At 43.4% G+C, this 25,406-nt stretch overlaps 2 protein-coding genes across 19 annotated transcripts in view; one reads left to right on the forward strand and one right to left on the reverse strand.

Moving 5' to 3' along the window:
- The window catches only part of NEURL1 (neuralized E3 ubiquitin protein ligase 1), a 140,934-nt gene extending 129,994 nt beyond the window's left edge, over positions 1-10,940 (forward strand). For all 7 annotated transcript variants that reach the window (XM_072340409.1, XM_072340416.1, XM_072340411.1 and 4 more), the window contains 2 exons: positions 120-3,347; positions 10,609-10,940. In XM_072340409.1, the coding sequence (XP_072196510.1) occupies positions 120-361 (242 nt within the window). In that variant the 3' untranslated portion in view covers positions 362-3,347; positions 10,609-10,940. The remainder of the gene's footprint in view (positions 1-119; positions 3,348-10,608) is intronic.
- A 2,258-nt stretch (positions 10,941-13,198) lies between these two features.
- SH3PXD2A (SH3 and PX domains 2A) overlaps positions 13,199-25,406 on the reverse strand; it is a 229,776-nt gene continuing 217,568 nt past the window's right edge. For 11 of the 12 annotated variants that reach the window (XM_072340995.1, XM_072340992.1, XM_072340996.1 and 8 more), the window contains one exon: positions 13,199-25,393. In XM_072340995.1, coding sequence (XP_072197096.1) covers positions 23,501-25,393 — 1,893 coding nt within the window. In that variant the 3' untranslated portion in view covers positions 13,199-23,500. The remainder of the gene's footprint in view (positions 25,394-25,406) is intronic. The other variant, XR_011904232.1, reaches the window with a different exon arrangement.

The following is a 25,406-nucleotide window of genomic DNA, read 5'->3' on the forward strand; positions in this document are numbered from 1 at the left end:
TGAAGCGTGACATGCTGCTAGGGCACAGTTCCTCCCTCTGCTGCTGGCTCCAGGGCAATTACTCCAGAATGTCAAGAAGCCTTTAAACATCAGAAGTGACGATGTTCTTTGTCTTTCAGGCACTGCTCCCAACTCTCCAGTCAGCTTGCCTGAGTCGCCCATCTCCCCATCCGTCTCAGGACCCTGGGGAGATGAATGTACCATCTGCTATGAGAACATGGTAGACACAGTCATTTACTCCTGTGGACACATGTGTCTCTGCTATTCATGTGGGCTGAAGCTCAAGAAGATGGCCAACGCTTGCTGTCCCATTTGCAGACGGGCCATCAAAGATATCATCAAAACATACCGCAGCACTTAGAGCAACAGCAGCTGCTGTGTTGGGATGAGGGAGGTGGAGAGGTGGCTGTGAAATATCACAGATCTTGGTCTCTGTTCACCACCTGGGGATTTGAAAACCATCATCCACCACCACTCCTGATCCCCCTCTTCCATGGACAAGAGATGAGACCAGCTTAGATGCTACTCTTCTGCTCTCCTGGGGCTGAACTCCAGTGCATCAGGGAAATCACCATGGACTGCTCCCCCCTATGGATTTTAAACTTTCTCTAAAAAGAAACAAAAACAGCTGGAGCAACCATCCCTTTTCTACATCACGCACAGAGGAGGGGAGTCTCTAATGTTTAGCATGGACAGCAAGCGATAAAAGGTTCAGTGCTGCACCTCTCCTTCTGGAGCCACCCTGCGTGTGAAGGATGCCTTGGTGGAAGGGGAGAAACAAGCAGTGTGTTTTGATTTACAACTAGCCTGACCATAAGAAGCCCCTTAAAAAAGGTATGATGTGAGGCAAGCATGGACCCAGCAGGGAGTAAATCTGCAGTGGAAATGCAGGAGCAACTGGGACTTTTAGAGAGTTTTAAACCCTCTCTGTGTCCACCATGGCAGCACCTCCAGGGGGCCAGCACCATGGCCATCCTGCTGCCTCCTTGCAGTTCCTCATCAGAGGTGTTTGTGATGGGTTTGGCATCGAACACTGGACTCTCTCCCTCCCAGCAGCATCCAGCCACCTCCTGGCACCATCCTGCTGCATGACAAGCATCTCTCACACCCCACCACGACTGAGTTGCTGTGGCTTGTCCTGAATGGTCTTCACGCAGCACAAAGAATCCAGCAGCATCCATGGCCTGCAGGAGGGGAAGATGCACCTCCCTCAACTTTCCTCCCCTTGTCATCCAGACAGCACTTCTGAGGGAGAACAGAAAAATGAAGAAAAAAAGCAAACAAACCCAAAAATACAAAAAACCCAGCCCCACTGGGAAGAATGTATAAACCCTCATGTCTGCGGGTCTCATTTACTGGTAACTTTATCACTGTGCTTTAAGACAAAAACAGCCAGGTGGTACTTTTAGCCCTTTACAGCCAGCCCGCCGGCAGGACATGGCTGTCCTTACGTATTAGAGGGGGGAAGAAGAAAATAATTATAGCTTGAGGGGTTTGGTTTATTTAAATAACCCTCTTGCCCTCACTGGGAACCCCACTATCTCTATAGTGGGTGCCATGATGACCGTGGTACTGTCATAGCTGCTGGCCTGGCCCAGGGCTGCAGGGCCTTGGGTCTTGCTCTGCTCCAGCAGGTGCTCCCCAGCTGTCCTCTGGCCCCATCCTGATGCCTCTGGGAGGAAGAAGCAGTACTAGGCCCCGAGGGGTGGTCAGGGCTGGGATGTGGTCACTGGCTTCACCCCACCTCATTGCCACCATGACAGGGAATGTCATGGAGCTGCACTCTTCCTGCTGAGCCTTTTGCTATCGTGGCCACCACAAGTGTGGTGGGTGAAGGTTCTGGAAAACGTGACCTCACCCTGATCCCTCAAGGAAATGAAAGGAGATGCAGAGAGCTGGAGAGTGCTTTGTAAAGCCTTTCTCTAAAGGCACCGCCATCACTGCAGCCTTCTGCAGGGGCCTGCAGCCACCCCCAGCCTGCCTGGCGGGTGCTCCATAACTTGAACATTGATCTTCTGGTTACAGGGATTTACACCATTTCTTTGCACACCTCTCACGTCCACCCCTAACCCAGGGGCCCTGCTTGGACAGGGGTGGGAGGAAGCAGTCACAGCCTCCATGCCAGGAGCACGACCAGCGTGTGGGCACAGAGCCAGCCTCCAGGACCAGCAGAGGTGGGGAATCTGTGTCAGTGCTTAAACACACCCCAAAATTTCAGAGAGGAGGAACCCAAGAGGTAGGAATGTGTTTGTGAATCAATGGATGTGGGGAAATGTGCAATAAGCAGCCTCCCAGGCCTTCACCACGCCAGTGGGACCGGTTCCCTCCCACATAGGGCAAGCCAATGGGTACATTTTATTTTTCAAGAAACTCCATCCATGGGTACCAAGTGCAGTGGTGTGAATTCCCTTTTCACCTTTTGAATTCAGAGTGTTTTAATATATTAACTAACTGTGTTTGTTTTACTGTGGACCAAAGTCTAGAAGTTAGCAGAAACTGAAAGCTCCCCCCAGCATCCGAGCTCAAAATTTGGGGTTCAGTCCTGCTCCCAGCATCAGCTAGCTCTACTTGTGAGCAGGGATGAGAGCAAGGCTCTCTGCAGGGAGAAAAAACAGCAAAACCAGTTAACAACAACAGTCCTAACCTTTTGTTTTGTTTGAATTGTGTAGGCTCCCTCGTACCTCTGTGTTCTTGTGTCATTTGCATTTCGTTGCTTTACTTTAAGATGTTTTGTGTTCTGTTTGAAGAGAATAACAACTCATTGTGAAAAAAAAAATTGGATAACTGTGATTGTGAATAAAGCTGATTTAGGTATCCTGCAGCACCGCGACCAGCTGAGTGTTTGACATTTCCACAAGTGTGGCAAAAGGGCAGGGCAGAAGCAAGAGGTTGAGGTAAGCAGTGGTGGCAAAGCTGCCTCCTTGGGGTGAGCCTTCAGTGCTGAAGGATGAGATGGTGTATAGAGCTGGATGATGATCTTGAATGGGCCCTAGATGGGCTTCATATCCACCTAAGTGATAAAAGAAGGCACAAAAGTGAGGACTAAGGGTATTCCTGCAGCTCAAAGAGATGCTCCTGAACATCTTCCCTGGTACAGCAAGCCAAGTCTGAGGATGCTGTATGTGCTGTAAAACTGCAAGCACTTTCAGGGATAGGAGGTTCCCTGGAGGAGACCCCAGCATCCCCTTAAGGTGGGAGCTGCACAACAGACTGCTCTAGAAACTGAGGACACTGCCTTGCCATGCAGCCCCTGCCAGATGCACTGAGCCCAAGCACTGCTAAATCTTAGGACAAGCGAGCGAAACCCAAACCTTCTTCCCCGGTGTCAGCGAGAGGAACCAAGGCAGGTATGTACTCTGCCGGCCTTGGCCCACGGCCCGCGCTGGGGAGGGATGAAGAAGAGGAGAGGGATGAGGAAGAGGGGAGGGATGTTCCAAATTGGTCCAGGAGGGCAGAGCCGGTCCTCTATCGCCACCTGGTGCTCTGCTCCGGCATGGCACTCACCGCCTCCAGCGGGCTTCAGTCTGGTTATTTATCAAACGCACACATCTGAGTGCAGGGTAGCTCTGATGGTGGAGCGTGGAGAGAAATGAGGAACAAAGAGAACAGTTAACAGTGGGTTAATAACACACATGGGTGTACATCTGTAATATGTTGATTGCATGCTAGAAAAAAAACAAACCCTTTCAACCCTAAGATTGACTTTACACACATGGGAAGAAAAGACAGTTCCCTGGCACAGTCCTCACAAAGGTTTGTGCCTAGAAGTGCCCGGGACTGTGTGCAGCCTCATTCCTAATTTCTTATAGCCTTCAGAGAGCTGGGATGGCTCAGAAAACCTTTGGCAACCACCTACCTATGTGCCAACATGGGTGTGGTGAGCAAACACTTGGGTGTCACCCACCGCTCTTACTGAAAAAAAGATCTTCAGTTTCACCTACGCTTCTGCTTCATGTAGCAGGAAACTTTTGCTTGTTATCTGGGGCTTCCAGCCTTTAAAACCAGCAAAGTGTCAACACAACTTGGAAACCTTGCAGTGCTCAGACCTTACAAAGCCATGGTCATGCTCTGCAGCATATCATGCAGGGTTGTTTAAGTACTCATCCCAAAATGTTCAGCAACACTTTTTGTGATAAAAGGGCCACCCATGCAAAAGAATGCTTGTATTCTTCTTTTGGATCTGATGCCATGTCACTCTCCCAGAAGAATACACTGAAATGTGCGTTAAGCCTTAAGACTGTGCTCAACACAGAAAGCGGGTCTTTGTGTTTGGGGACAGAGGTGAGCAGCCCATAAAGACTTACAAAATACAGCTACAGCAGCAATTCACGCACTCACACACATAGTGTCTAATTCCACCCACTCACACACATAGTGTCTAATTTTACGCACTCACACACATAGTGTCTAATTCACGCACACACACACATAGTGTCTAATTTTAAGCACTCACACACATAGTGTCTAATTCACGCACTCACACACATAGTGTCTAATTCACGCACTCACACACATAGTGTCTAATTCCACCCACTCACACACATAGTGTCTAATTTTACGCACTCACACACATAGTGTCTAATTCACGCACTCACACACATAGTGTCTAATTTTAAGCACTCAAACACATAGTGTCTAATTCCACGCACTCACACACATAGTGTCTAATTTTAAGCACTCACACACATAGTGTCTAATTCACGCACTCACACACATAGTGTCTAATTTTAAGCACTCACACACATAGTGTCTAATTCACGCACTCACACACATAGTGTCTAATTCACGCACTCACACACATAGTGTCTAATTTTAAGCACTCGCACACATAGTGTCTAATTCACGCACTCACACACATAGTGTCTAATTCACGCACTCACACACATAGTGTCTAATTTTACGCACTCACACACATAGTGTCTAATTCACGCACTCACACACATAGTGTCTAATTCACGCACTCACACACATAGTGTCTAATTCACGCACTCACACACATAGTGTCTAATTTTAAGCACTCGCACACATAGTGTCTAATTCCACGCACACACACACATAGTGTCTAATTTTACGCACTCACACACATAGTGTCTAATTCCACGCACTCACACACATAGTGTCTAATTTTACGCACTCACACACATAGTGTCTAATTCCACGCACTCACTCACATAGTTTCTAATTCCACGCACTCACACACATAGTGTCTAATTTTAAGCACTCACACACATAGTGTCTAATTCACGCACTCACACACATAGTGTCTAATTCACGCACTCACACACATAGTGTCTAATTTTAAGCACTCACACACATAGTGTCTAATTCACGCACTCACACACATAGTGTCTAATTCCACGCACTCACACACATAGTGTCTAATTCCACGCACTCACACATAGTGTCTAATTCACGCACTCACACACATAGTGTCTAATTCACGCACTCACACACATAGTGTCTAATTTCACACACTCACACACATAGTGTCTAATTTTAAGCACTCACACACATAGTGTCTAATTCACGCACTCACACACATAGTGTCTAATTCACGCACTCACACACATAGTGTCTAATTGTACGCACTCACACACATAGTGTCTAATTCACGCACTCACACATATAGTGTCTAATTTCACACACTCACACACATAGTGTCTAATTCCACGCACTCACACACATAGTGTCTAATTTCACACACTCACACACATAGTGTCTAATTCCACGCACTCACACACATAGTGTCTAATTCCACGCACTCACACATAGTGTCTAATTCACGCACTCACACACATAGTGTCTAATTCACGCACTCACACACATAGTGTCTAATTCCACGCACTCACACATAGTGTCTAATTCACGCACTCACACACATAGTGTCTAATTTCACACACTCACACACATAGTGTCTAATTTTACGCACTCACACACATAGTGTCTAATTCCACGCACTCACACACATAGTGTCTAATTCCACGCACTCACACATAGTGTCTAATTCACGCACTCACACACATAGTGTCTAATTCACGCACTCACACACATAGTGTCTAATTTCACACACTCACACACATAGTGTCTAATTCACGCACTCACACACATAGTGTCTAATTCACGCACTCACACACATAGTGTCTAATTTCACACACTCACACACATAGTGTCTAATTCACGCACTCACACACATAGTGTCTAATTCCACGCACTCACACACATAGTGTCTAATTTTAAGCACTCGCACACATAGTGTCTAATTCCACGCACACACACACATAGTGTCTAATTTTACGCACTCACACACATAGTGTCTAATTCCACGCACTCACACACATAGTGTCTAATTTTACGCACTCACACACATAGTGTCTAATTCCACGCACTCACTCACATAGTTTCTAATTCCACGCACTCACACACATAGTGTCTAATTTTAAGCACTCACACACATAGTGTCTAATTCACGCACTCACACACATAGTGTCTAATTCACGCACTCACACACATAGTGTCTAATTTTAAGCACTCACACACATAGTGTCTAATTCACGCACTCACACACATAGTGTCTAATTCCACGCACTCACACACATAGTGTCTAATTCCACGCACTCACACATAGTGTCTAATTCACGCACTCACACACATAGTGTCTAATTCACGCACTCACACACATAGTGTCTAATTTCACACACTCACACACATAGTGTCTAATTTTAAGCACTCACACACATAGTGTCTAATTCACGCACTCACACACATAGTGTCTAATTCACGCACTCACACACATAGTGTCTAATTGTACGCACTCACACACATAGTGTCTAATTCACGCACTCACACATATAGTGTCTAATTTCACACACTCACACACATAGTGTCTAATTCCACGCACTCACACACATAGTGTCTAATTTCACACACTCACACACATAGTGTCTAATTTCACACACTCACACACATAGTGTCTAATTCCACGCACTCACACACATAGTGTCTAATTCCACGCACTCACACATAGTGTCTAATTCACGCACTCACACACATAGTGTCTAATTCACGCACTCACACACATAGTGTCTAATTTCACACACTCACACACATAGTGTCTAATTTTACGCACTCACACACATAGTGTCTAATTCCACGCACTCACACACATAGTGTCTAATTCCACGCACTCACACACATAGTGTCTAATTGTACGCACTCACACACATAGTGTCTAATTCACGCACTCACACATATAGTTTCTAATTCCACACACTCACACACATAGTGTCTAATTTTAAGCACTCGCCCACATAGTGTCTAATTCCACGCACTCACACACATAGTGTCTAATTTTACGCACTCACACACATAGTGTCTAATTCCACGCACTCACACAGTGTCTAATTTTAAGCACTCACACACATAGTGTCTAATTCCACACACTCACACACATAGTGTCTAATTTTACGCACTCACACACATAGTGTCTAATTTTAAGCACTCACACACATAGTGTCTACTTTTACGCACTCACACACAGTGTCTAATTCCACGCACTCACACACATAGTGTCTAATTCACGCACTCACACACATAGTGTCTAATTTCACACACTCACACACATAGTGTCTAATTTTACGCACTCACACACATAGTGTCTAATTCCACGCACTCACACACATAGTGTCTAATTCACGCACTCACACACATAGTGTCTAATTTTAAGCACTCGCACACATAGTGTCTAATTCCACGCACACACACACATAGTGTCTAATTTTACGTACTCACACACATAGTGTCTAATTCCACGCACTCACTCACATAGTTTCTAATTCCACGCACTCACACACATAGTGTCTAATTTTAAGCACTCACACACATAGTGTCTAATTCACGCACTCACACACATAGTGTCTAATTTTAAGCACTCACACACATAGTGTCTAATTCACGCACTCACACACATAGTGTCTAATTTCACACACTCACACACATAGTGTCTAATTCACGCACTCACACACATAGTGTCTAATTTCACACACTCACACACATAGTGTCTAATTTCACACACTCACACACATAGTGTCTAATTCCACGCACTCACACACATAGTGTCTAATTCCACGCACTCACACATAGTGTCTAATTCACGCACTCACACACATAGTGTCTAATTCACGCACTCACACACATAGTGTCTAATTTCACACACTCACACACATAGTGTCTAATTCACGCACTCACACACATAGTGTCTAATTTTAAGCACTCGCACACATAGTGTCTAATTTTACGCACTCACACACATAGTGTCTAATTTTAAGCACTCACACACATAGTGTCTAATTCACGCACTCACACACATAGTGTCTAATTGTACGCACTCACACACATAGTGTCTAATTCACGCACTCACACATATAGTGTCTAATTTCACACACTCACACACATAGTGTCTAATTCCACGCACTCACACACATAGTGTCTAATTTCACACACTCACACACATAGTGTCTAATTTCACACACTCACACACATAGTGTCTAATTCCACGCACTCACACACATAGTGTCTAATTCCACGCACTCACACATAGTGTCTAATTCACGCACTCACACACATAGTGTCTAATTCACGCACTCACACACATAGTGTCTAATTTCACACACTCACACACATAGTGTCTAATTTTACGCACTCACACACATAGTGTCTAATTCCACGCACTCACACACATAGTGTCTAATTCCACGCACTCACACACATAGTGTCTAATTGTACGCACTCACACACATAGTGTCTAATTCACGCACTCACACATATAGTTTCTAATTCCACACACTCACACACATAGTGTCTAATTTTAAGCACTCGCCCACATAGTGTCTAATTCCACGCACTCACACACATAGTGTCTAATTTTACGCACTCACACACATAGTGTCTAATTCCACGCACTCACACAGTGTCTAATTTTAAGCACTCACACACATAGTGTCTAATTCCACACACTCACACACATAGTGTCTAATTTTACGCACTCACACACATAGTGTCTAATTTTAAGCACTCACACACATAGTGTCTACTTTTACGCACTCACACACAGTGTCTAATTCCACGCACTCACACACATAGTGTCTAATTCACGCACTCACACACATAGTGTCTAATTTCACACACTCACACACATAGTGTCTAATTTTACGCACTCACACACATAGTGTCTAATTCCACGCACTCACACACATAGTGTCTAATTCACGCACTCACACACATAGTGTCTAATTTTAAGCACTCGCACACATAGTGTCTAATTCCACGCACACACACACATAGTGTCTAATTTTACGTACTCACACACATAGTGTCTAATTCCACGCACTCACTCACATAGTTTCTAATTCCACGCACTCACACACATAGTGTCTAATTTTAAGCACTCACACACATAGTGTCTAATTCACGCACTCACACACATAGTGTCTAATTTTAAGCACTCACACACATAGTGTCTAATTCACGCACTCACACACATAGTGTCTAATTTCACACACTCACACACATAGTGTCTAATTCACGCACTCACACACATAGTGTCTAATTTCACACACTCACACACATAGTGTCTAATTTCACACACTCACACACATAGTGTCTAATTCCACGCACTCACACACATAGTGTCTAATTCCACGCACTCACACATAGTGTCTAATTCACGCACTCACACACATAGTGTCTAATTCACGCACTCACACACATAGTGTCTAATTTCACACACTCACACACATAGTGTCTAATTCACGCACTCACACACATAGTGTCTAATTTTAAGCACTCGCACACATAGTGTCTAATTTTACGCACTCACACACATAGTGTCTAATTTTAAGCACTCACACACATAGTGTCTAATTCACGCACTCACACACATAGTGTCTAATTCACGCACTCACACACATTCAAGGACGAACGGACTCATTCTAGGACAAACCTTCAAAGACAAACTTTCAAACACACATTCATTCAAAGATACACACTTTCAATGACACTAACACTTTCATACACACACTTTCAGACATACACACATGAAAAGTTTCACAGACACACACACTTTCAGCGACACACACTTTAAAACACATTCAAACACAGACACACTTTCAAAGACACACATTCAAATACACACACTTTCAAACAAACACTTTTAAAGACATATTTTTCTACAATTTTTACTTTTCTGCTACAGTGTAGAAGCACAATAAAAACTAAAAAGCTCCTAGATGACAGTAATGTGGTTAATTGTATTACAGTGTGCTGAACAAACTTTTTCAGTGCCATCAGGTTTTTATTTTTTATGATGTCTTTAGTGCTGACCGTCTGTACTGAGGGCACCTTGCAAATATGAATCTCAGAGGACTTACCCTGTTAAAACAAAGTTTTGAGTTACCCAAGCCACATTTAGCTTCTTATGCATAAAGATGTTTATTGCTGCTGGTTCCTAAATGAAGTTTCAGGTTGCCTCTTGTAGCTTGGAAACTCCACCTTCTTAAAAACAATTTGTTTTAGTGACACTTTTGAAGTTATATGTTATGTTCTTCATTGCAGGAATTCATTTATCCAGCTACATGTTTGAGAGGAGATGAGTGCTGTCTGGTGAGAAGCAAACTTGGGATGCGGACCTGAAAGCAGCCAAGTCTGGGAGCAAAGGTTATGGGTGGAGTTTGCCTTGATTCATTCTGTGCTTCTCTCAGGAGCAAAAGTGACCTTATAAATCCCATACCCTGGGAACATAGAGGAGCACAACAACTGTGGTCAATGCCCGCCCCTACTAACAGCTGCTCAGTTTGTGAGTTTATGCAGTTTTTGTTCATGTGCCTAAACATAAATATGTATCATCAAAAACCCTCTCAACCTATGTGGAAATAAAGACTGTGAGGAAACAGATTTCAGGTGTATTATTTCTGTGTCATTGCACCGGAGCCTTTACATTTATTAGACAACTACTCACTATTAGTTATTTAGCTGTAGACCTTGGCAAGCTACTTTTAAAAGGAAGGCCCCCACTTAGGGATCAATATTTATGGATCATGCATTCAGTGAGCTCCACTTTACACTTGAGACTAATGGAAGTAGTTTGATTGAGGTGGACTTGTCTTCGCAATGGTCCATCATTATGAAAGTGGGGTTTTGAGATCTCTGCGGAAAGCAAAACAAAACAAAACTGGCTTGAAAACAGAAACACCAACTGACAAACACAAGTTCCAGTCAGTGACCAGATCTTTCTGCTCATTCTGTGTGCACAGCCCTCAGACAGCTTTAGCTGCTTTCTTCTCTACAGTTAACGTAGTGCCACAGCTCTCCACATTAGTAATATTGGTCACACTTAGACATATTTAATGGAGTCAGAGGGAGACAAAACCATATTCATGAGGAAAACAGAGCAGTGTCTCCAGCCAAACTGCAGGCAACACAAGGATAATAACAGAAGACATGAGATAGGAGTAAAATACAGAGAAATGAAAATATATTCTTGCTAGAAGAGATTATAAGAAACAATCTGGGCATTGATAATCCATGACATAAACAGCTTTAAAGAAGGAGAAAGTCCCGAGTCATTACCTCCCTTGTCTTTTCCCTACGGCAGTACCATAGTGGAATAATAATAAATTCCTGGGTGCCTCATATCCCTCCCCAGCCTGTGCTGCCACTGCTCCTTTTGCCTGCTTATTCCCTCTACTTCATTATTCTCTGTGTCTGTTTTTATCCTACCTCACAGACTTAATCTTATGCGTGTTTTCCAAACTAAACAATTCCATAAGTCCTCCATCTCCTCCTCGCACATTTATTTTCATGCCAGCAGTTCTTTTTCCCTTTCCAAATGCATTTATTTTGCCAGGTACTTTTCTCCCTCCTATACTTCTTCAGGGATGCCAGTTGAAACTCAGAGCTGAGCTTCTTATTGCTAGAATAGAGATGTTCTGGGCAACCCCCACAATCCAGGATTAATCACCCAGGACACACCTAGCGAGCCCCAGGAAAACCCCTGCAAAGCAGAAAATGCCAGCAAACCAATTCTTCTTCGGCTTTTCAGCTTGTCCATACTCTTGAGGCTTTAAGAGTTATCTCCCCTCAGTAAAAATGCAATTAATAGAAATCTCTGTAAGAAATTTAGGTGTACTGATTCAGTTTCCTAATCCAGTAGCCTTACTTGAGTCTTAAGCCAAACGGGTATAGTTTGATCAATTTAGGTCATGTATTTTTCAAAACAGTAAGGAAAGAATAGAAAAACATTTTTCCATTCAGGCAAACAGCAAAAATAAAGTGTAACTTACCGGGCCTTGAGGTGTTTGGAGAAGCCATTCCTGTGGCCAGAGCCAAGCCATGATGCTTCCCAGTGAGATCATAGAACGGCCTGGGTTGAAAAGGACCTCAAAGATCATCTAGCTTCAACACCCTGCTATGTGCAGGGTCGCCAACCACCATCCCAGGCTGCTCAGAGCCACAGATCACAAGTCTGCACTGATGAACGTAGCTGTTGGTGTCCTCAAGGTGGACCGCAGACCAGAATATACCTGCATCACTATCCAATAGTTGTTGATGGCTCTTGGTGGCCTGCTGCTACAGCAGTGGGTGGAGAAGAAAAGTAAGTGACCGCATTTACTGATCTGCAGTGAAACAGTTAATTTTTGAGGGTTTTACTACAAATTCGTCTTGTAGCAAAGCAGCTGGGAACTAACAGCATTATTGTTGAGTGGCTCAGGTTAATGGTATCGCTTGTTTGGATTTTATAAAATCCCCACAACTGAGAAACGTTTATCTAAGTCACTATAAAAACATACATAGATATTGAGAGTAAAATTACAGACGGCCAAGTACAGGATGAAAGGAAGCAAAGTGACCAAACCTGTGCTTAGAGGAAAACGCGAAAGCCAAATTAAATATGTTAGGCTAATGGTTTAAATGATCCAATTTACCAATAATAAGGGTACTTTAGAGCCAGGTCATGTTTGATTTTATGCTGTATGAGTGCGCAGAGGAAAACATCTGCTTGAAAGTGGACAAATGGAGCTCCTTTATCCATTTAAGCCTGAGCTGAAATATGCAATTTCACGCACATCCAAGTCGTAAGTTCCACTGGGAGTAGGAAGATACAGTATTGAAATGTTGAAAATAAAATAAACCAACCGGATCACAATTAAAAATGTCAAAAATTTATTTTTCCTTAGGGCATAAGAGACAATGTAAACAAAATACAACATTAAAAAAAAAAAATAATAATCACGAGTCAATTCTTACAGTCTGCAAACATTTGAAGATAGAGTACCCTTTCCCACCTCCCCCCAGAACACTGCAAGCCTGCTCAAATGTTAACAAGCAACCGTTCTGGACCCTGAAGGCCCAGTGAGTTTTGCCAAGTCCCAAGCTGGGAATAAATCTCTCATGTAAGGACGCTGCATCTGTTTTATCAAACATTTAAAAAAAAAGTCCAAAAAAATATAAATATTACAGACGAAGATCAGATTTAGCACCACCTTTGGTCCAAGCAATCAATGAACTGGGAGATGACAGATACAGTCTGTTTAGCAAATCCCTTCTGCCTGAGTCTTTGAAGATGTTAGAGGTTCACATTGCAAGAACCTGTAAAAATGCTGAGGGAACAGCCCAGCCCCCAAACTCCATCCCTCGTATCCTCCACCAGTCCTGAGCACATGGGAAGGTGAACTGTACTGATTACTCAATATTAGATGCTGATCACCTCTAAGCTCTGATAAATGCCTGAAGTGGGATGCTGAGATCTACTCACAGGCACAGCAACCTCAAGTTCTTGCTCTGCACCTTCACATGCACAATTGCCTGAGACATTTTGCTCATTCTCTGTTGAGCGACCCATGCAGTTCTCAGTTCTATATGCAAAGATATTATTAAAATCCCATGCCAAAACATTTGCTTTTACAAGAAACACACAAATTGTAAATTGCTTTACACTGTATTGCAGTTCTCTGAGCAAGCACTTGGCCACAGCATGTGGCTGTTGGATAGCCATGGAAAAGCAAATGCAAAACCATTTCTGGACTGGGCACTAAAATGAAGTCTGCAATGGATTAGGGGGGAAGGTAATGTTTTGCACAACCGTTGTGCCCCCACTGACAGATCTAAAGCAATGGCAACACTGCTATGATCATCATCACTTTTGATGAGATGTGCTTCTCCTGTCCCAGTCACAGGATCAGGCCCACAGTACCGTATATATCACCTAGAGACTCACAGGTCCCCAAAGGACCTGTGCTAAACCCTGGGGGACATTTCTACAGGGTTGCTTGGCAAAAATGAGAACTACATTCTCGTATTAGTCTGTAAAGGAGTTACTCACCTTTTCTACCTACAAATCTGACCTGCATCAAATCTACCAAGTTCACATGCAGACTTGGAGACTGGTCACAAAGAGGTCTTCTGTTTTGTGCCAGTTCAGACAGAGGCCTTTTGTATGACAACTCATGCCACCAAAGGCAAGAGATACTGCTGCATGAAAAATGGCTTTCAGTTTTGACTGGGATGACTGGAAGGCCATTATTTTCTATCATACACCAGATTTGCAGTCTTAGGAAAGCATCTCAAAGAGCCAAATACATTTGGGCCCTATCAATCAGGAGCTGTTCACTGTACAAAGTCATGTTGGCCACCAGCTCAAGTTCATGAAACAAAAACTGGGCACTCCATAAGGATGCAGTACTTATCTATCTGTGCTTATAGCTTCCCATTTGCTGTAGGTACATTAACGGTAGATGCCATGAATGTCAGCTCTGAAAGAATCGCTATTTGGTTATAAAGCTCAAACATCTTCACTAAGACCAATATTCACTGCCTTCAAAAGAGCTGGACCACAGGCCACAAGCAAACATGGTCCAAAGCTATTATACCTAAAAGGGCTTCCCCCAACTCATTTTCTTCACCTCTTGGCTTAACTCACATCCCAGAACAAACGGAACGGACTCCCGCCTATAAACTCTCTCCATATGAAAACAAAACAGTTCTCATTTATTCCTTTTCCATATACACCAATACAGAAACCACAACAACTTCTGGACGCTTTTCCCAAGCAGAACACACAAAATGGCTTCCATGTTAAAAACAACAACAAAAATAACAAAAAAGCATTACCAACTTGACCACACGCACACTAAAACCAACCACACGTTTCTCTGTTTCTGGTCACCGACATGCTCTCCCCAAGCCCCCACCAAGTACATTCCCACCACCTATCCGCTAGAAAATGGAGTGCTACACCAACACAAAAATGACAACAGCGTCTAATACTAAGAACATCAACTCAGGAAACCCACTGAAAAACCTCATTTGGACCAGGTCTAGATTGATTTTTGTCATCAAACACATATTCGGGACGGTAAGAACCGTAAGGCTTTCCAGACCAGATGTGCTCTCCTAGTAGAGGTGAGCACAACCACTCAGACAGATTCCAGCCTTCATTCAGCAACATATTTAGGCTCCCATTAATTATCTATTGTTTCCAGAAATCATTTGAGCTAATTAACAGTTTTGGAAGCAGCCACAGATATATGTGCCCAACAGAGATATCTGCATCTGAGCTTTGACTGAAGCAGCAATCAAGCTGCAGGCAAGACTTCCGATGTGAAAATGTGATGCCAACTCCCAACTGAGGCATCTAATTGGTTTGATTCTCCCCAAACACTGGGAGCAAAGTAACCAATATCACTGCCTGCAATTAAACCTGCAGTACAGCAACAGCAATGATACAGCGTGATGTGAGGCAGACAACAGAAATGCACTTACTCTGTGCACTGTTGACCCCCTAACAGTCTGCTTGTATTCCCAGTACAGAAAAGCCATTGTAATGCTCCACGCACTCTGCTTCTGCAATACTCCAGGTTTGAGCCCATCATGAGTAATGAGCCCCTTCAGCAAGGAGCAAAAAACAATTTCTCCTAGAGACTGGAAACAATTATAACATTCCCCCATCATGAAAGTCTAAGACAGGCAATAAACATTGGCTATTCACTGAAATATCTCATATTCTTAAAGATTTGTTTTAAATTCCCTTCTTATTTGCTCCAGTTTGCTCACAGTTAAAGGCTAAGTTTCAGTGACTGCAGTATTTTCTCCTGTCCTGCTCCTATAGGACAGACAAGCCCAACCTGGATGCTCAGGGGATCCAGACCCAGAACACCATTTGATGCCCCCCAAGGATGACGATGGGGTTTTGGCAATGCCATGCGATTCTCTCTCCCCTCTGCTTCTTTCCTTCAGCAAACAGGGACTGAGAAAGAAAGGTACAAAGTGCCCATGGTACAGCAATCACACGGCATGTGTTTGTCTTGCTTTGGGGGATCACTGGCTTCAGGATACAGACTGCCATCGTCACAGAGAGTAAAACTCAACATTTCTCAGTAATGAAAAATCCTAACACAGAGCAGTGATGTATTAAAACCATCTATACAGAGAAAGCACCTGCAGTGTCAGATCAAATAATTTATGGCCTTATTAGAAACATTTTTTCCCCTTGTATTTTATCTTTTCCCACCCCTCCCCTGCCAATATAGTTGCCTTCCATTTCTTTCCAAATCATTAATACAGTTCCCATTGGTTTGATTCAGTAACAAACAGGAGTCTCAACTCAGGACAGCGGTGGTTTATGCTGACAAAAACAGGTCTGTAAAAATGCCAGTGTGAAGCTTTAAACCAAATTTATTTATTAAAGAAAACAAACAAAAAAAATTAAAAAAAAAAAAAAACAAAACAACAAACAAACCCAAACACGAAACAAAATTGCACTCTTCAACTAGAATCAACGCTACCGCGATGCAAGAACAAATGAAGAACGTTGGTGATGGGACCAGCCCAGCCATGACATTATAAAATGGGAGAAGCTACTTTGTTCTGCCTGTGCCATCAGCTCTGCACTCAGCTTTCACCCCAGGCTGCAGAGCCCTGGCCATGGTGTGAGGACACCCCACACAGCTGGCACCCCAAGAAAGGTATCCAAGGGGAAGTTCTGGGGAACTCTGGGTGCTTTGACTGGCTCTAAGATGAGGAGGAAAAGCAGCAACAGCAACCTACATCGCAACCCCAAGTCTGTGGGGGGACTCTGGATGCGGCCCTACATACAGTACTTCATCTGAAGCTACAGACAAACAACAGACGTGGCCACTGAGCAACACAGAGAGACAGAAAGAGAAATAGAAGCACTGGGAACAGTTAGCAGAGGCCATTGAAGAGTTCAAGCTTGCAGACACATTACCTACGCATTGCCACATTGGTGGTGCCTGCTTCTATCAAACAACTAAAAGCAAATAGGAAAAAAAAGAAACATTTGCTCTTGAACCACTGTATTAGTGCTGTCGGCAGCTACTGACCACTGAATTTACACGCAACACTTTGCTACAGGGATAAATAACATCTGAAGTTGCTGGAGGAGCTGCTGGTGTTGGAAAGACACTGGCAAGACAGCAGCAAAGCTCCAGTGGGGTCTTACAAAGCCACACAACCTGCTTGGAGCAGATGGTGCATGGCAGCCCCAGGCTCAGCACTCCCGCACTCCTTTAGGAGGCTGTGGTGAGCACTCATGAGGGTTTCTGCCATTGTAACCCAACTGATGCTCCTGGACCTCTAGCTGGTTTGGACAAGAGCAAGTGAAAGAATTGGGTTGGTTCCCCAAAACAAGATTCATCTTTTTTATCAATGATGTGATTTTGAAAAACCATCTGTTTCAATACAGCTGCAGAACTCAGTTCCTATTTGAATGCAAAGGTCTCTAGTAATAGCCAGGCCCTCTCACAAATACAAGAGCAGCAGGACAAGAATTAAGCAGAAGGCTGAGGTACAACTGCCCTCCAGGGACATGAAGTAGAGCTTCAGGAGATGCACTCCCAGAGCCCAAAGAACCCAATGCTCCATCTTTCACATTATTTTTGGAGCTCATGCAAACAGTCCAGTTTTTCAAAGAGGTTTTGCTGCTATCAGGATGGTCACATTATTTTGCACAGGTGGAAGTTCTCCACCCATTCAAATGGGACTTAATTTTTCTTTTCTTTTTCTTTTCTTTTTTTTTTTTTTTTTTCTTTTTTTTTTTTGAAGAGCAGAGTTTCAGCTCAGCTTTACTTTGGAACTGAGAGCTCATCCTTTGCAAGCCGGGAACCAGGATTACAACAATCAAATCAGTTGTGAAATTCCACAGGTGAGGAATAACCCAGATAAAATGGGGACTTTCTTCCTTATTGTTAACCTAAGGGGAAAAAACGGGAACAAGGACCTGCAGAAAAACATTTCCACAGCTCTTGGAATAAATACAAATAACAGTACAGTATCAAAACTTGGGACAGCACCAGCAGAAATATTTTCTCTTCTTAAGTTACTGATTCTGAAGTGAAAGAGGACAACCACCAGCAGAGACAAACCAGAAGGCAGTATCATGCAAGGATGACATACAGAGTACTTAAAGCATAGCTCAGAAGTCCTGTATTAATAAGGACGTTAATGCACAGCCTATACACAAACCTGGCAACATGCTGCATAATCCTTACACTTCTAGTACCAGGTGATGCTCTCTACGACAAGCAGCCATTCCCAGGCCAGCAGCCCCAGCTACCCATCCCTACCGACACAAGGGTCCCATTTTCATCCACCTGCCCCCTCCCCTGCATCTCCTGTTCCCATAAGAGTGCATGAATAGAGAATTGCAAACATTTCACACTGCACGTTCCACTCCAAGTCCTGGATGAGGGGCCTGTTTATTCTATGAATATTGCACTTATCCACTCACTGGATTTGATTTTTTTTTTTTCCTCAAGAATGCAGAATATTTGGGAAAAAAATAGAAAAAAATAGTAGGATACAACACAGGAAAATATGAGTTATTAACAAGCTAGCTATGAAGATCTAAAATTAAATAGTACTAGTTCTATTCTGTTAATACTAGGAATATGAAAATAATGAATGCTTTACCAAATTCCCTTGTTTTTCATATAAGATAAAAGCAGTAACTTTCTTTTTAACTGAGGAAAGCAATGAATATATATTACAATAAAATATGATTCATTAAGATCTGAAAGTGATGGAAACAGTCATATAATGCCTTCGTCGAACTTTATAGCATCGCAATGGAAAGAGCCTTCGGAGTGCATCCACAAGGGCAACATCCATATTTTAGCTGTACCAGTGCATGTGAAAATCCATTTTTAGGAGTCAAACCATGAGCCAATCTCAATCTGCAAAATTACTGAGCATGTGCTGTTTTTGTACAGGGATTTGAGATCCTGGCACTTGCCCATTGCATCTTTTATATTGGAAAGTTTGGCTTGCAAAGGACTGGTACATATGGCTGCACCCACCCACTGCAAGGCATGAGAGAGAAGAATTAACAGGAGCTGCCTCCCACAGGGAAGGGCAGCCAGCAAAACTGAATCACAAGAAAGTGGGATGAACTGGGAGACAGAGAAAAACAGCAATTAAATCTTTCAGGCATTATATAAACCTCAATAACGAACTCAGAAGTGCTCATTATTATTAAAGTTGCAGTATACAGCAAGATGCAATTTTCACATTCTCAAATTTTGTTCTATGGTGTTGGGATTAGGGTTCTCTGCTGGTTCCAATTCAAGGCTTTTGGGACAGCAGGGGCAGTGGGGACAGCAGCTGTCTCTCCCCCAGATGAGGGCTCCCTTCTGCTGCAATTGGTATCGACGGGGCCCCACGGAGCTCTTCCTCTTCTGTCTGGTTCAAGAACAGACAGAAAGAGGGAGATTTAAACAGTACTACTGATTTCTGCATTGAGTGCCCACTGAGGTGTATGTTCTATTCAAACATTGCTCTTGATCCAGTGTCAGTTCTGACAAATTTAGTACATAAAGCTTAAGACAACATGAACATTTCAGAGAAGAGCTAAAATGCTTCCAGCACTGCACTGTCCTTTGAGCCCCCCCCTTCCAGGTTGCCCTCCAGTCAGCTTCTCTGATGGACTTTAGGGCCTTTCCCTGTTTCACAGCTCACAAGGAAAATAGCTTGCAGTTTTGGGGAACTAGCTGCTTGCCAGTGGATAAAAATAGTAATAATTAAAGATTGACCTGCCATCTTTCAGTTGAAAGAATAAAAAATAACAAAAATAAGTCACCTGTGATGGCAGCGAGAGGAGAGGACAAAGAAAAGAAAATAACTGTATTTTGGGGGGCTGCTGGGGTAATGGTATTTGCTTTGCATTAGAAGTGCCCTTTTGAAGTACAAGCATCAAATAAAGAGAAGCCCAAACCACAGCCTTCCCAATGGGTGTGAAGCCCAGTGTGTCAGGCAGCAGCCCTCGCTCACCGCTGACAACAAGCAGCTAATTTTGCACCCATCCCTTCTGCCGGTGCAGGTTGAGAAAGAACGGCAGGGGGCAGCCACAACAGCACTGGCTTTGCAGCCTCATCTATAGGCTCTGGCTTTCTTCAGCCCCCACAAAGCTTTCAGGATGGGATAAAGGAGCAATTGGGCCAGTGTGTGCATTGGGCTGATGTTTGAGATATAATAATGCAGGCACCACCCATCTGTGTTATTCAGCATTGTGCTATTCGGCATGTGGCAACAAGCATCACAAATGGCCACAAAAAGCAGCTTTTCCTTCTCAGACCTCACAAGGACTCCTGCAGCTCAGAGATACTCTGGGTTCAGTTTTGCTGGATGCAAGTGTGACTATTTGTTGCAGCCTGGGCTCTCCCATCTGAACCGTATGCTGTTCTCCTCTCCCTGGGTGGGGGGCTCACATCACTCTGCACCATACTTGAAGAATTCAGTGGCTCAATGCAGAAGATCTGGGAGCTGTGCTTCTACATCCCCCCCAAAGAGACGACTTGGTGGGAATGTCTCTAAACAACTTTAGAATATTTTAAATAATAAGTTAATTCTTAATAAATATGTGCTTCAAGAAAATGATAATTATATACTGCACCTTTAAATAATGCACTTAGTTCTCTGCATTGGCTTCCATTTTGGTTTCTTTTATTGTTAAAGTGCATTAATTCAAAATAATGAACCACTTCCGCATCATTATTGTTAAAATAAATCATAACATTAATACAAGTCACTAAGTCACTACTATTAGTACTGCAATCTAGCAGATAACTCTATGTATTGCTCTATTTAATACTGTCCAGCAGAAGAATATAATACTTCTATTATAATCTCACAACAGCTCCAGCAGCCTTTTACGGCTACGACCATATTAGTACAACTAAAAATGGGGAGAAGTATGAGACAGGGCCACAATGCCTCAGATAGACATCCAGTAAGATGGAGCCAACTGGATACATACATATATATTATATAGTAAGATGTAGGGTATAAAGAGGGCCCTGCAGGCTGATATGAGCTGTTGTGCAGATACACCTCCTTCTCCTGCCACCACAATTTAAAGGGATCCCAAATACCCTCCCCTCCCTGCCTGGACTCTGAGAGCTGCTCAAACCACAGCACTGCTTGTAGCCTGTTGTGGCACTTCGATGTTGTTTCAGCCACCTAAAGGATATCAGACAGGTTAGCTGTAGGCAACTCTCTCAATATTACCATAGCAATTAAAAACCCCTCCTCCCTCCTCCCCCCAAAAAAAATAAGAATAAAGACAAGAACAACGTATAAATTGTATAATTTTTTTTTGGCAGATTAACATCCCCGGTAACACACAATATTGTGCTATTTTACTCAGACCCTCAATCCCAGCTATTTTAAAGTCTTTGTAACCTTTACCTTCCAAGCCAAATCTCATGAAGCTCTGGTGGAAAAAAAGGGCATGTATCATCTCGTGTTAACCAGCAGTGAAATAGTATGCCTCTTCCCCCTTAAAACAGACATACAAGACTGACTATTATTTAAAAGAATTAGATCTTGATTTTGAGTGATTAACAGAACCATTTGAAATATAGAAAAAACAAGCAAGGCTTTCTCAAGTAAAGCAGGGGTTTGGCCAATGATGTTTACAGTACAAGAGTTGGTTACCTCAAGAATAACTTCATATCCCAAAGCCTTCTTCAACGGATGCCTCTTCTACTTCCCACCACACTATCTTCACCAGGTGCCACGTTTCAAAGCACAAGATAAAGAAAAGCAAACAGAAATGGAACTAGAAGAGGCAGCTTCCTGGTTAATGTGTTTTAGACTTAATTGCTTTGATATTAAATCTCTGAGCCTGAAAAGCCCAGGCACACTTTCCAGTACAAATGTACTTCTTGGATTCAAGTGGGAACAGAAACACATATTTGGCTCCTACTTCAGTTTTAAGTCTCTTCTGGTAAACCAGGACAAAAAAAAAAAAAAAAAAAAAAAAGTGAACCCAGAATGCACAGAAAAGAAACAAAACATGGAAAAACAATTCCCCAGAAATATACAAATTAAGGATGTGCAGACCGAGTTTGATGGCTTTTTTCCCCCCCTCGTTGTAAACACTGATGTTGCAGAAGGTTACAGCTATTTCTAATACCTTTGTGGGCCCTGCTAGCAGACAGTATGCTCGGATTTGGACCAGACTGCAAGAAAAGCAGAAGCAACACATTTGACAGCCACGTCTTCAGTGTCTCAAGGGACTTTTGTACATTTTGATACTATGACTGGCTTTGCGAAACCCAGTTCTATAAAGAGAGACTCAACGAGGATCTCCTGGCAGAAGTCAGGAACTGAACTAAATAGGAAGCCTACAAAGTAATAGACGTGCTTAAAGAGTAGGGATTTTAGGTTTGTCTTTACAAGCACCAGTAGGCATTGCTGCCCTAGAACACCTGAAATCAACTCAAAGGAGGAGGCAGAAAGAAAGGAAACAAGGAGCCCCCCACCAACACCACCTGATCGCCATGTTGGGTGAGTTAGCAGTAACAACAAAACACAGCTGAAGTCAGAGCCCAAATCTCTCCACGATGAAAAGGCTCCAACTCTGGACCAACCAACTGTTGAGAAGAAGAAACAAACAACAACAAAAAAACCTTCTCCAAAGGATTAGAGTCCCTCTGTGTTTCAGAAAATTCCATTTGCTTCTCACTGCAAGTTGTAGAAATGCATCCAAAACTCTTGTGTATTCCACATATGGACAAGAATGAGGAGAACAGGGAGCCAAGATTGTAAAAGAGTTTGGCACAGAACTCCTCAAGTTGAGATGCGTGTGTATTTCTCTCATGAAAGGCACACATTTGGTTTCCTATCAATACCGGGAAAGATGGGATGGCATACCCTGTTACACATACAAGATTATTAACAACTTCACAAAAAGGCAGTTGACTGCTGCATCTTCCTCACAGTTGCTTACAACACGTTAACCCCACAAACCTCTCCAGAACATGGCAGATTTGTCCTCAGCATAAGACTCCTTTCGTCCCTTTGTACAAACTGGGGCACATGGGAAAGGTCTTTTTTGTATAGCAGTTGTTTTTTGTTTTTGTTTTGTTTTGTTTTCCACATGTACACAGCAGAAAGAGTATAAATTAGGGAGGTTAAAGATATTGCAATATTAGTTCTTTTTCTCCAAATAATTTGAGGGCACCCAGCCCTTGAATGGCTTCACACCATTCATGATCTGGCAGTACCACCATCCATTTGGGTTCCTTTCCAGGACCTCCATGCAGACACCTTCTTGAAACCCTGCAGTCTCCTCATCCCCTTCATAGTCTGCAATCGAAACATAGATGTCCTTGAGATTGTTGTGGATGAACTGGGATTTTTCAATGGGCTTTGGCCTGACAGTGGACACGGGGATCCCATTCCTCTGGGTTGAGAGGTTGGAGGAGGTCTCTGAACCCTCAGAGCCCGACCTCTCAGGCTGTTTCCCCTTTGAATCACCTGGCTGCGACCGTGCATTACTGAAGGAGGAATTCCGACGTACATTTCTAAGATGGTCTGTGGCTGTTAAGGACTCATTTCTGCGCAAGGAGCATGACAAGTTGTTCTCTTTAGGTGGTGGAGACACAAACACTGACTGAGGCCGGACAGCAAGCTGCCTCACACCATTCCTCATTTTTACGGGTCCTGATGTTTTTGAAAATCCACCTGGAGGTTTGCTTGGGATGGGTGGTGTTGCACGTTTGCTCTGGTTGATGGTGTTCAAAGCCTGAACCCTCTTCTCTATCTTCTCTAAGCTATTTGATTTATTTTCATTTTTCCTGTTCCTGGCAAACGAGGCATCGGTCTCCACTGATGTGGTTTCTTGCTGGTTATCAGGGAGAGCCAAGTAATGGGAAGGAGCCCAGCCTTCCATCTCTCCATATTTCAGGTACCACCACCCACTGGCTTGCTTTTCAAGCACTTCCACTTCTACACCTGCTGGGAAGCAAATTTCAGAATCCTGTACCTTCTGGTATGAGTCAGTGGTCACATAGAAACACCTGGAATCATTTTCTTGCTCAGTTTTGGCTGGATGGCTAGAGCAGAAAATGCCACGGGAAGGAGCTGTAATGAGGTCAGCTGAGCCCCTCCTAACATGATCATCGTGGTTTTCAGAAGCTGTGTGTGGTGGGCTTTCAGACTCTTCACTTCTTGAACCTTTAAGTCCACCTCTGAGTTGCCCAGTTGGCCTCAGCTGTCGCCTTAAAGTGCTGATATCCATCTTCTCTTGACTCTGAGAATCTGCCTTGTTCAGGAATGGTTTGGGCCTAACAATTGGTTTTGCTCTAATGGAAGGACTCTGCCCAGGCTCTTTCTTCATGCCTGTTCTTGGCATGCTACGTAAGCCAACATCTGAAGCTGATCTTGGTTTTGTCTCTTCACTCCTAGAATAGTGACATTTTCCAACATCAGGCTGGATGTCTTTTTCCACATGGGGCTTCATGAACGATGATTTAGGAGAGATGGAACACGGAGAGTTCCTTCGAGTCAAAGAGAGAGAAGAGCTTTTCTGAGAATCGGAGTCTCCACTCGATTCCTTATTGGACAAAGCATCTTCCACATAACGCCTGAATCCCTCATTCTCGTAGATGGTCTCTTCTTCATTAGCAACATCCTCGGAAGATTCTCCAACTTTGAACTTCGCTTTCTGAAGTGATGACACAGGAGAGGGTTTGAGAGGCTGAAATAGTCGTTTTTCAGGAGTGCCCTCTTCACGCTGACTTTCATTTACTTCACACTCTGAATCAAAGCCAAAGGTAGGCACATCATACTCAGGTTCTTCATATTTGAGTTTGTGGGGGGAGTCCTGGGTATCCCCTGAAGAAACCATTCCAGTCGTTCCTTCTTCAGAGTCTTTAGATTTACTGGGTGGTGCTGGGGGAGGAACTTTTGGGCGGGTTAAAGTACTAGTTCTTCTATTTAAATTTGGCTTCTTCCTCTTGTCTATATAAGATGCTGGAGCCCATCCTTCCTTCTCTCCAATCTGCACATACCACCAGCCACCAGAATTCTTTTCTATAACCTATGAGATGACA

This window comes from Excalfactoria chinensis, chromosome 6 (assembly GCF_039878825.1).
Source record: "Excalfactoria chinensis isolate bCotChi1 chromosome 6, bCotChi1.hap2, whole genome shotgun sequence".
Taxonomy (NCBI): domain Eukaryota; kingdom Metazoa; phylum Chordata; class Aves; order Galliformes; family Phasianidae; genus Excalfactoria; species Excalfactoria chinensis.